General features: G+C 39.4%; 1 protein-coding gene across 2 annotated transcripts in view; it reads left to right on the top strand.

Annotated features, from left to right (window-relative positions):
• RSU1 (Ras suppressor protein 1) overlaps nt 1-12,179 on the top strand; it is a 116,419-nt gene that overhangs the window by 41,611 nt on the left and 62,629 nt on the right. For both annotated transcript variants that reach the window (XM_076331624.1, XM_076331625.1), the window contains exon 8: nt 9,060-9,192. In XM_076331624.1, coding sequence (XP_076187739.1) covers nt 9,060-9,192 — 133 coding nt within the window. The remainder of the gene's footprint in view (nt 1-9,059; nt 9,193-12,179) is intronic.

Here is a 12,179-nt window from a genome sequence, read left to right as displayed (position 1 = left end):
CAAGAGATGACAACTCTGCAGTTTCATTATACACAGAAAGATGTTTTCTATAGCCCATCATTTAGATTTACACCACAGGCATTTGTTTCCTTACACTGCTGTAATTCTTGCCAAACTTCCCAAGATTCAGATTTGATCTTACATTAGTTTTTAAAATATGCAAGTCCTACTGTCGCTTCTCTGGTGACTACAGTGTGTGTGTAGGCTTTCCTAATGTTGACTGTACTCTGATTATAAGTACCATCAGCATAATAATGATGTTTCTGTCAGCAAATATTTCATCTGTTCTGTCAGAGCTGTGGTAGGTAAGAGTACCGTAATTAGAGCCAATCTGAGCAAATGTTATATTTGTTGTTAAATTTGGTTCATTTTATGTGTTTCATAGTACTTAAAAGTGGTTTCGCTCTTCTGAGTACTTGGCAACCTGTGTTCGAATGCAGTTTCAAAGGTGCAGGGCAAAAGCAATAGAGTGAATCCTTTTTGAACTCGTATTTATAAATTAACTAGATTTTGGTCTGATAGGGACCCTTCAAAGAGAGTATGCTCTGTTGAATTCCAGTGTAATTGAGAATCCCAGGGGAGTTTCTGAGGTTGGAAAAAATGTGCAATATATTTCAAAATAAATTGGGATGCTGATCCTCTAAGCCTGTAATACTTCCTGTGCCATTAAAACAATGTGATGTCAAAGTAGTTTAACATCAAAGATAATTCCCTTTGTTCCAAAAACCGTCTGCTGCGTAGTGCGTTTCTTGGGTTTCTTCCCTGGGAACACTTAGCAGTGACTGTCGGTTTGCCCCTCGAGATTGCGGTCAGTGCCGGACATTTGTTAACACAGAGTGGTGAAGGAAACGGTATTTCCAGCACAACGTGTCACCTTTCAAAGAAAGAAATCGGTGAAACTTAGCAATACTTGTAGGTCTTCTAGTAAATGGTCTCTCTCTTACATTGTAAGAGAGAGTAGGATTGTAGGAATGTGGGAGAAATGAGGGAGAAATGAATTTAATCGAGTCACAAGTAATTTGAAATAATTTTAGAAAGAATATAGGAAACATTTTGAAGTAATTTCTTGGATTTTTGTCAAAATGCTGTTTCTTCTGCCATTCCCCTCAGCTACCCACACGACAGCATCAGCCAGGCTGGTTGCCTTGGTACCTGATGGCTGTGTGTGGTGGAGTTTGGCTGTTGAAACAGTGTGATTTGTCATGTGGAAGTACAAGCCATTAGCAGAATGTTGTTTGGCTAAGAGTGCCTTGTGTGCTGCATTGAATAAGTTCCTGTTTTGTGGCTTCCCTCTGTGAATGTTAATATTATTTACTCTTTCTACTAGTTGTCCTGCTAAGGTCAGGTTTGTTGTGTGGAGTGATAGTAGAAATTGCCAGGGCTCTCCCCTTGTTCCCCAGGAGAGTTAACCACTCCTCCTGTCACCTGAATATGGAAATGTGAGTTTGCCCAGCCAGGTTAGGTCTATATTCTGCCTGTACTTAGTACCTAAAATGTAGTTTAAGGGAGAAGTTCAGCATTTCATTTGTTTGTTGTCTTTCGTAGGCTTCATCTTCAGTCCTGACACATTCTGGAGTGAAAGTCTCCTCGTGGCAGACTCCCCATTACACTTTGGTATAATGATTCTGGCTGACCTTTGCTATGATGCTGGAATTTCTTATAAATATCTCAGGACTAAATTCACATTGTTTTAAACTCTATTCTATGAAAGGTTGAGGTGGGACAGTGCTGGAGAGTAAAATCCTCTTCCCTTAGAATTGTAGTAGCGGTAGCTGAGGCAATACCAGTTTGCCCTGTATCACTTCACCTTTATTTACACCAAGGATAAAGGATTCAAGGTTTAGTTGGTCTGCTTTTACTTTATTTATTTCAGCTGTTATCCTTTTGCTAAGACTTGAAGCAAATGGAGTAGCTGTTCTGGAATCACACAGAATAATCAGTCTTTATTTAACCTATCAAAGGGAAGAGCGAGAGGAGACTTAGCTGCCGATCCTCACTAACTCCATGAGAAGAAAGCACAGGTCATCTTTCTCCCTTGTAGGTGAGCAGAATCATTACAGCAGCAGTGTTTGAGAACTAAGGCAGCTCAGTTCAGCACTGAAATAAAGAATGCAGTGATGAACCATTTGAACGAGACACCACTGGCAGAGTCTCCATCTCCTGATGTTTTTCAGACCAGATGTTTTTCTGTTTGAAATGTCTTTGTTAAACTCTTCAATTACTGAACGGACACAGAGATTTACTGTTAGATGTATTCAAGTGAACATTCAAGTGGGGGTCTAATCTCTGAACTCATTATTGGAAATTCTCATTTACATCTAAGAAGTTGTTAGAATAATGTGGGATGTTACAATATCTGCAGTCCTGTTTTCTGTCCCTGAAAATAATTGTAAAACTGAGGATGGGCTTAAGCTCCAGTGTTTGGCTTTCAGGTCGCTCGTTCAGCCTTCTCTTACCCTGGGGCTTCCTGTCTAACGCTCACAGGTGAGGCTGCAGACATTCCCATCTGTGTGGTCAGGAAAGCAGTCAGAAGAAGACTCCTGGCCTGCTTCTGTCTGATGGGTGCTCTGGAGTATCTGTTTGATTTATTTGTACGTACTGAATCTGACTTCTTGTTATTTGAGTCTTGAACCTTTTCCCCTGTTATGTAAAACCACCACAAATGCTGTTTCAGGGTTCTCTGAAGTGCTGGTGACTCCAAGTGATACTGTTAGACCTCGTCCAGTACAAGACTGTAGGGGCGAGAGGGCAAAAGTGTTGCTGGGATTGATCTTTTGGAAGTGCTTCAGTCTAGGTTTAGATTTACTAGTTGTTTTCTTTTAGTGCATAGAAACTCATCAATAAGCAAATGTATATTTTCAGGATACGCTATGGAGCTGTAGATTTGTTTATCATACTGAATATTTCTGTGAATATATCTGCTGGTTCCAAAAAGACTGAGTCACACTTCACTTATGTACAAGAAGTCTTTGCTCTCTGTTGTCTTACTGCTCCTTTATAACTACTGTTTAAATCTACTCTCTTCTGTTACTAATTCTTCAAAAGTGATAGAGGTCTTCAAAGCAGAGATGGTCTTACTTGTTTATAGGAATGATACGAGTTACTGATCCACAGCTTACATGTGCTGAAGACTGGTGTAAAAATCATTTGCTTTTGATAACATTTTGTGGCATAGAAATTAGTATATACTTCAATTTTTTTACATAGATTTTAAGACATCATTCACAACTAATTGCTTTGGTATCATTTTTATGTCATCATAGTCATGATATTTCTTCCACCCCCACGCTTAAACCAATCTCTCTCTCTATGGAGACAAAGCACATGCCACAAAAGTAATAAAAATTATAAGCCCTGTAGTGTAAAGCAAATCTAAAACAAGCCAGGACAGATGTATTTTTACGTATAACCTAAGTTTAAATTTAGTGTAGTGGATTGATCCCTTACTCAACCTTTCATAAAACAGGATTCAAGGGTATTTATATCTAAATAAAGAAATAAAATTAATTTCATTCTTCCTGTCCTTATGTATGACAATGAGAGAGTAAGACCTTTGTGTTGTAAAGGGAAAGAACATTTAAATTGCAGTCTTAAGAGGAACCACTAAAAGGGATGTGTTACAGCCTGAGGACTCTCCTTGAGGTCAGTGCAGTAGAGTGTAGGCTGGAAGGTGAGTCAGAGTATCAACGGGATGCAGATGTGAAACTCAACAGTATACAGGCTAAAAAGTATTTCCATTGATTTTAATGAAGCTCCACTAGGGATGAATTTAAACCATTACAAAGAAGCGTTGATCTGGCATTTTACAGCTAGGATCATGTTTCTTACGCTGAATGCCAATGTTCAGTTCTAAAATGTCAGAGTTGTTTAATTACTTTATTTCACCTTTTAATTTTTGAAAGTTGCCAAGGGGCGTTTGAGTGGAAAGGACAAGTCAGGTTTGTGTTAATTCTGTTTTCTTTTGTTTGTATTGAAGTAATGCCTATGTATACTAGTCATACCTTACTATACCTTAAGTATACATACATTGGGTAAATATTATAATATCATACACTCGGTATATCATACGTCACAAGAGGATGAGTGGCTTATAGTTGCATGTAAGAGGTGCTTGCAGGCTAGATCTAATGGACAGGAGGAGCCTGGGAAGTCTGGAGACACCCTTGGTCAAAGTGATAGGTAGCATTATCACTATCTCTGACACTTATTTTCTGCAAACATGACTGCGGGAGGCAGCATTTTATTTGCTTTTATGAGCTCTTTTCTGACCTTTGCAGGCAGTTGAGCAAAATACGAATGTTCACACAAACCACTTTTTATTTTAATGGCACTGAAGGAAAATAACAAGAAACATTAACTAACGTTTTAGATCAAATGCAGGATAGATTTATCGAGGGAGGTGCAGGGAAACTGTAGCTGCCTTTTCCCTTTAGTGTCACTCAGGATGGGGTGTGCCCGCTGTCATACGAGACATCCCTTCTGTTCACCCATGGCTATGGGAGCTCTGAATTTAAGCAGTGATAAATGGTATTTTTAGTCAATGGATGGCATAAGCTGGAATACATGAAAATTAAAAATATGCATACTTTGATTTTGTCCTCGAATTTTCAAGGGTTTGTTTTGGTGTAGATCTATTTACTGTAGCTTGCAGGTGGCAGCTAACGAGAGATTTGGACAGCAGACAGTTTTCAGGTCTGCACAGCTTACTAGTTGGGCATAGGAACAATTTGTTTTTAAGGTGGGTTAAACACAGAAGTTCAGTCACACTGACCCAATCAAACTTAATGGTTCAGGATCATCTTTAGATACAATGAGTGCTGAGACAGAAAAAAGAAATGCCAAGATCAGGTATTTCTAAGACCACACAGCTGGCTCCTTTTAGAAGGCTTTTGGTCATTCTGTGCAGGTCGTCCACAGCAGTCAGCTGTTAGACCTTTATCTCTCCTCTTCTCTCTTACAGACTCCGTTCTTTTTCAGTGTCTGCTCACTGGTAGCAGCATATGTCCACTTTGCATTCTTCCTACTTGGAAATCTGTGTCTGTTCAAGTTAGAAAGCTTAAAAAAGTATCCTCCAGGCTTAGAAATTAGAAGGTTCTTTAGGTATGTTAGACCTGGGTTCTGGGATATATAGTTTTGATTATTTATTTATTTATTTATTTATAAGAATAATTTTAGAAGCACTCAAAAATAATTTGAAAAACATCTCTGTGATCTAGGAAAGGGGCTGTGCTGACTAGTCTTAAGGATAGCCTTCTCCTCCTCTCTTACCAGAGGCGTGTGACTATAATGCATTTCAGTGGAGTTGGTCTCTTTCAGTACGGCAAAATAGCAAGAACCTTAAGTCCATTATGAAGAAATACAAGTTTAGTCTACTAGTTATGCCAAATTTTAGAGATGATAAATAAATATTTTTTAATAGGCTGATGTATATGGAAAGAACAAACCAGCAATGACCAATGCAATCTCTAACCATAATATATTTTGTGATTTAATCTTCAGTACTTTTACTTTTGCCTTTTACTAGAAGCAATTTTGTATTTTGCTTACTAAAAATATCCGAGGGATTTGATGTGATCTGTGTAGCAGAACAGTATATAAATATCCTGAAGGCCTGGGGATAGTGTTCTAGCTGATGCTGCTGTTAGACAATACGCATAAAGGCGCATCTGCCATGGCTCTTTCCCTGGCCCATGGCTCTAGTGCTGCAGGGATGGAATAACAGCATTTCTTAGCACAGTGCTGCCATAAAAAAAAGTCTAGGCAAGGAGACTGTTGGGGGTGTGTGTGTGGGGACAGGGACACATCTGTAAGATGTCCAGTTGCACAGCACGCCTGCAGTGAGCCTGGTACCAGAGCTATTGCTTCAGGCGGGTTTGATCATCTCTTCCGCACTGCTGGGTTCATCTTGGTGCACTGGGGCAGAAGGTTCATGCAGGGCTCCTGTGTGTTTGGTTACCCCAGCACGTGCTGTTCCTGAGATGTTACTGAGACTTTGGCCTTGTGCTTGGGGCTCCTGGATGTCCTGCGGCTAGAGCAGAATTAGGTAAGCCCTCAATTCACACATGGTTTAGTTGTAAGCCCAGAACGGACACCAGGATATGGCCCCGAGCAATAAATGGTTATGCAGGAGTGACATGTTTTCATCCTGTCTCAGTTTTAATTATATGGCTTCTTTGTTCTCAAGTGGCTTGCCTTATGGCAGGAGTGTTAGACTTTGTTTCCTCCCTAGTGCTGATAAGGTAGGGCAGGCTCTCCGTGACTTCTTATCCTGCTTAATTTTCTGCCCATTTGTGTCCTTCATTTCCAGATGGAAATTTCGGTATCGAACATGGAGGAGTTTAAGGCATTCGGTGCCCCATCCTTCCTGCTTTCTGTAAGGCAGCCCTCCTTTACTCCCCTGTGGAGGAGCACCCACTCTCTGTCTGGTGCTTGCCGTGAGGACAGACGGCTTGTTCCTTTTTGCACTACAACATTTGATTAAATTCTTCAAGTAAAAGCTTGGGCTGTGAGGTGGCAGCTGACCTCTTGCTCCAGCTGTACACAGCCAGTGGGACAGGCTGCCAGGCGAGCTGCTGTTGGCAGGGCTCACCGAGGGGCGTCCTGGGCAGAGAGGGGGTGGATTTCAGTGCAGATGCTGGACTTTTGGGTGCCCCAGTTTTCTCTGTAACAAGATTAATTTTATCCTTTAGGCCCTCTGCCTGCCCCTTCCCTCTGAAGGTAAAAAGTAATATCTGTACCTGCCCCCAGAGTGTTTTGGGGAAAAACAGAAAGCGGAGGAAAATGAAGTGGTTACTTTGGCATGGAGACCTAGAGTTCATTTTGCTTGAGCAGTCCTCTTTTTGCTGTAAGATTTCTTTGGCTTTACTAGAATAGTATTTATTACCATTAATTACATTTAAATGGGCCATGTGGTATTTGGAATGGAAGTGGGCACACTGCACTGCAGGGATGGAAACATATGGCAGCGTTCCCTGGGAGGTAAATTTCTGACACAGCTCAGGACAAGAGGATTCAGCTGAGACCCTGGCTATTGAGATTTTGGGAATGTGTGACTTATTCCTGTAAGCAACATTGAATTTGACCCATGATGGGGCCAAGCTTGCCTCCCCAAATTTAACTATTTTTATTAGTTGTACACAGATTGATCATTTTACCTTGATGCAGTACTTGCAGAGCTGTAATTACAAGTGAGTGCTTACAGCGTTGGTAGTTTTGGAGAGCAATGTATGTGGTTTTTTGCAGGTAGTAAAATGGAAAATCCAATTTGCAATTGCAAAGCAAGCCCCTGAGTGATACATGATCTTCATAGCAGCACCGGTCAGAGGGTTACAGCTAATCACAGTGCTGGCTTGCTTCCCTGGTGGCCTGTGCCTGAACACTGAATCGTGAGCAGTGTGAGCCTGCATCTTGAGCCAGCATAGATTTAGACACACCAGTTTCTAGCTTATTAAGTCCTCTTTGTCACAGTACTTAATCCTGCTTCCTGATCCTTGTTAGAACAGGGCTGCCGAGTCCCTTAATAAAGGAGATGGGTGCGAGGCTCCTAACGAGGCGCACTGAAGCGTGAGGCAGCGAGGGCAATTGCCGCCTGACTGACAGAGGGGTGAAATGCTCCCTGCCTGTCGTTATTTCAAAAGAACAGGCCTCAGACAGCTGACAGATGAACTTGCTAAGGTAATGGTAACTTGTTGATAGGCCAATATGAGATGCATGACATCTTTTCATGTGATATAATGGTCTGTCTTTACTCTAATTGTGTTAACCCTTTTTATGGCGAGAAACGTGTCAAGGTTTAGCTGTAATGTAGAACATGCAACTGAAATGGCCAGCAAGCGCATGGCTTGCAGCAGCTCCCATAGCATGCGTGTGTGTTCATGCTACGTACACGAGTGCCTTTAATGTTGAAAAGCTAGCACATCAGGTTGATTTCAGATTTCTCTGACAGCTTGGCTCAGTCAGTCTTCAAAACCTTGTAATTTTTGTGTGTGTTGTTTCCCATGGTTAAAGATTATTTTACTTTTTTATTTGTTACTTTATATTTCCGAGGGGAGGGTAGGCCTCTCTTCATTGCAAAATTCACAAAAATAAATTTAAAATGGTAGCACAGATTTCTTACTTTAATTTAAAGAACATAAGAAAATATTTCAATCGCTAGACCTTCCTGGAATTCAGCCTGTTGTATCCATAGTCATGAGGAGTTTCAGTAGAGCGTTTTGGTTTTGGGTGGTAAATATTTACAAAACAAACAAACAACCAAACCCCAAGCAAACCCCTAATAGGTCTCTAACCTATTCTGTTGACAGGAAGACTTAAAACTGGCATGTTGCAAGAATGATGGGTTTTTTTGTTTGTTTTTCTCAGTATAGAGAACTTTAACCACAGATCAGCAGTAGGATCTCGCTACAAACAACACGTTGGGCATTGGGAAGGCAGAAAGCCTGTTGGGCATCGCTTGTTGACTTTATGCTTGGAGCAGTGATTGAGAAGTGCTTTGCAATGCTAAGCGTCAGCAGAGCAAACTCCTACCACAGGGTCATTCTCCTTTTATCCCTGCAAGCCATGGTAGAGAGGGATACTTTGCTGAATTGTCCCATAGGCCTGAAGATTATGTTTAATGGTCGAGTTACGTGAGAGTTTTAATCCCGCAACAGAGCTAGGAGGTTTGGAATTAGGAATCAGGAAGCCCCAAGTTCTACTGCAGTTGTTCTGCCCACGCTGAGTGAATTTACTCACCTGCAGAAGGACACCCCAACACCTATGCACTATTAAACCCTGCTTAAAACTAATTTGATGAATAAATATTATATACAATGGGCCGAGTTCAATCCTGTTGTGCAATGTGTAGTAGCACTGTGAAATGAGAAGGGTGGAACTGCATCCATTGTGGTGGGAACTACTATGTCCTCCTTTTCCTCTCCACAAAGACTGAAATATTTGCTTTTATTATGGTTGTGCTCTCTGAAATGAATGAAAGGTTTTATATTCACAGCAAGATATTTCTTTAAATTTTTTCATATTTCAAATTCTTTTCATATGCTGTTTTCTTTAATCCCTTTCAGGTAATTTGGATTTGACTGGTCAAAAGCAAGTCTTCAAAGCAGAGAACAATCCTTGGGTTACCCCTATTGCTGACCAGTTCCAGCTGGGAGTATCTCATGTTTTTGAATACATTCGTTCAGAAACGTATAAATAGTAAGTATTATGTATACTGTAGCTATGTTGGGTTTTTTCCTGTAGTGTATTTGGCAAAGTGTTATCAGCTACACCCTTCTTTCATAATCCATGCAGTAGCTTGGTATTCAGGGCAAATATGCAAACCTGTACATTTATATTAAGGAATTTTGCTGACAAGAAGATAAATAAATGTTTTAGACATGTTAGGAAAGCACAAAGACTGTTTGATATTGTCCTGCATTTGTTGTTCATTTCTAAGAGCTATTAAGTAACATCAGAAATGTAAAAGAGCAACCATTACAAGCCTTTCAGAAGGACTAATTTGAAGTATGTATAGTAAGGTTTTATAGATTGAAATAGATACTTGTTAATGTTTTTGGATGCCGGTTGTTATGTTTTGAAAAAGAATGTCCAGAATTCAAACCTGTTTTGATCTGGACTGGTTTACAAAAGTCTACAACCCTGGAAATTCAAATACAGATACTAGTACTTCAACAGTGTAACTGGAAAAAAATAAACCTAATGTTGGGACTTCTCCATTTTAATTCAAAGTTCTATGTACAAATGCTAAGCATGTGTTTAGGAAATAATGTCTCTAATCATTCACTGAATTGAAATATTTCTTTTCAGTAAAAATTTACATGTTGCCATTCCACAGTAAAACTTTAGACGGGAAGTTATTTTTACGTGTCTGACAACAACCTTGATGCTGTCTTCCTAGAAGCAATAGGTGGTACAACACACAGTACAACCTCTAGGTTGGAAAGTTAGTTTTTGTGTTTCCCCTTTATTTAAAAAATATATTTTAATAATTTAGAAGCATTTCTGACAATTTTTTAATATGGTGGCCGTCTGAACTCAAATACCAAAGGGAAGTATTCACATGTGAAGGTTTTGGGATTCCAATTAAGTAACTGAGATGTAAATTTCTATATGAAACTAAATGATCCAGCAATGGCTTTTGTAGGCTGTTCTTCATTTACAGAATTTAAGTGAAAAGGATCACAAGTGGGAGAGTGGTTACAAAAATTGTGTGTCTCAGAAGTGTCCTGATATTTATGCTGTAATATGTGTTCTCAAGGTAGATTTATTCATAGATTTAAGTAGGCTGCAACACCCTTCCTCCAGTAGTAGTCTGTACTACAGACATGGTGTAGGGAAACAGCTGTCTATCTCCTTAGACCATCCCTTCTCTACAGTCCATTGTGTAGCTGCATCTAGATTTCTTGATAAAGTTTTGTAATTTTTTTATTCCCAATTTTATGTTTCTGTTTGCTGAGCGATGTAGATTAGGGACCCTCATGCAGTTCTCACAGAGACAACTCTCGGCATCATGAGGACAGCAAAGTTTCAAGGACTGAAGTGCAATTTTGAGAATTTGACCCATATTCAGTTTGGGGGGGTGGGAGGCTGTTGTTATGTATCTATAATTTAAAAAAAAAAAAAAGATTTTGTAACTGTGGATATATTAAACTGCTCTGGCAACTTCCCTTGTGCAATCAAAATTGACATAAAAGGTTCTGTATTTCATCACTTGCCTCAACTGTTGCTCTTTGTTTTAAATTAGCCGTATTATGTTTGCTGTCTTGTTCTTTGCTGAGGTGTAACAGTGTCCTATTGGCTAATGGGCTGATTTTGTCCACAGTAAATATTTGAAGCCTGTATAGTTAACAATGTAAGCAAAATCAGACTCTACCCATTAATGGGGGGAAAAAATAAAATCAAAGACTCTTTCCATGGCCTATTCATGGCTTCTATTTTGATCTTAGAAGCTTATTCAGATAAAAAGTCATTATTTTCAAAGATTAGTGATGAAAACCAAATGCATGCAGATGTTAATAATTAGATGTAATTTTTTTATATTCAGCATATAACCATTTTATATTTAAACCATAAATTAAAAATATCTGTACAACTTTGTTAGAATCCCAGTAGTAACTTCTGTTGATTCTTGATTGTACTTGTTTCACATGCTATAAAGAGAGTTTGTGGATTTTCCTGCTGAAAAAGATTGTCCTTTTTATTTCCAGTTTCCTTCAAATACGTGATCTGAGAATTACTTGGATGCCACCTGCTACAGATGTTTTTCTGTTTGCATTTGATTTTAGGTGTTAAAACTCATAAGCAATGGCATAATCTAGGTAACAGGTCTAGTAGCATTATTGTGCACAAAAGCAAGTAAGCTGTGAACACAGAAGAAATGAAAACTCCTTTTTGTGACGAAATTTTAATCTTTTCCCGCTAACAACTATACACCATCTTCAACTTCCTTTTTCTTTCAGAGCCTATGTCTGGGTACTGTGTCTTTTTTCTCATTAAGCAAATCACAAGGTTGAGATGTGAATGTAGTAATTTTCTCTGTAGATATCTAAGCAAAATTGAACTCTTGGGGTTTTTTTGGATCATTCAGCCAAAAGAAAAATTTAAAAATTAACCTGCAGCATTTGATAGACCCAGCCGGCTTAACTTTTTCTCTGAGACAAAGCAGTACAGTTAAATGGATGATTGCATAGAATGCTGTTTAGATAACCTCACTTGCAACGCTGAGAAGAGACAACAGCTCACATACGTTAGCAGCTGATAATCAGATCAGTAAGTTTACTTTCAGGTACTTTCATAAAGCAGGAACTATGCATCTATCTGGTAGATGGATTTTGAGCTCCAGAGATGGTAATTGTCTCCCTATGCCCATTGCTTTTGCTGGCTGATTGGAAATACTGATTTTACTTTGTTTACAAGTCTAACATTGTCTATACGAGCTAAGACAGAGAGGGTATGCTCATACAATCACAAGTGCCAAGTTTCAGGGGCGTAGTGAGTTACGTTTCACTAAGTGGGTTTATGCTGATACAGTTTATTTTGTGTTTGCAATGACTAGAACATCGTATTTACTCAGTTGCTGTTATCTCAGCCAGAAAGTGGTAACTCAGTCTTGGCAATGCACTCGCAGTCACGTTACTAAACCTTGAGGTTTCTACTGATGGCCGGCACAAGCCGTAACTGTA

Source organism: Aptenodytes patagonicus, chromosome 2, assembly GCF_965638725.1.
Source record: "Aptenodytes patagonicus chromosome 2, bAptPat1.pri.cur, whole genome shotgun sequence".
NCBI lineage: Eukaryota > Metazoa > Chordata > Aves > Sphenisciformes > Spheniscidae > Aptenodytes > Aptenodytes patagonicus.
This window is presented reverse-complemented; position numbering and strand designations above follow the sequence as displayed.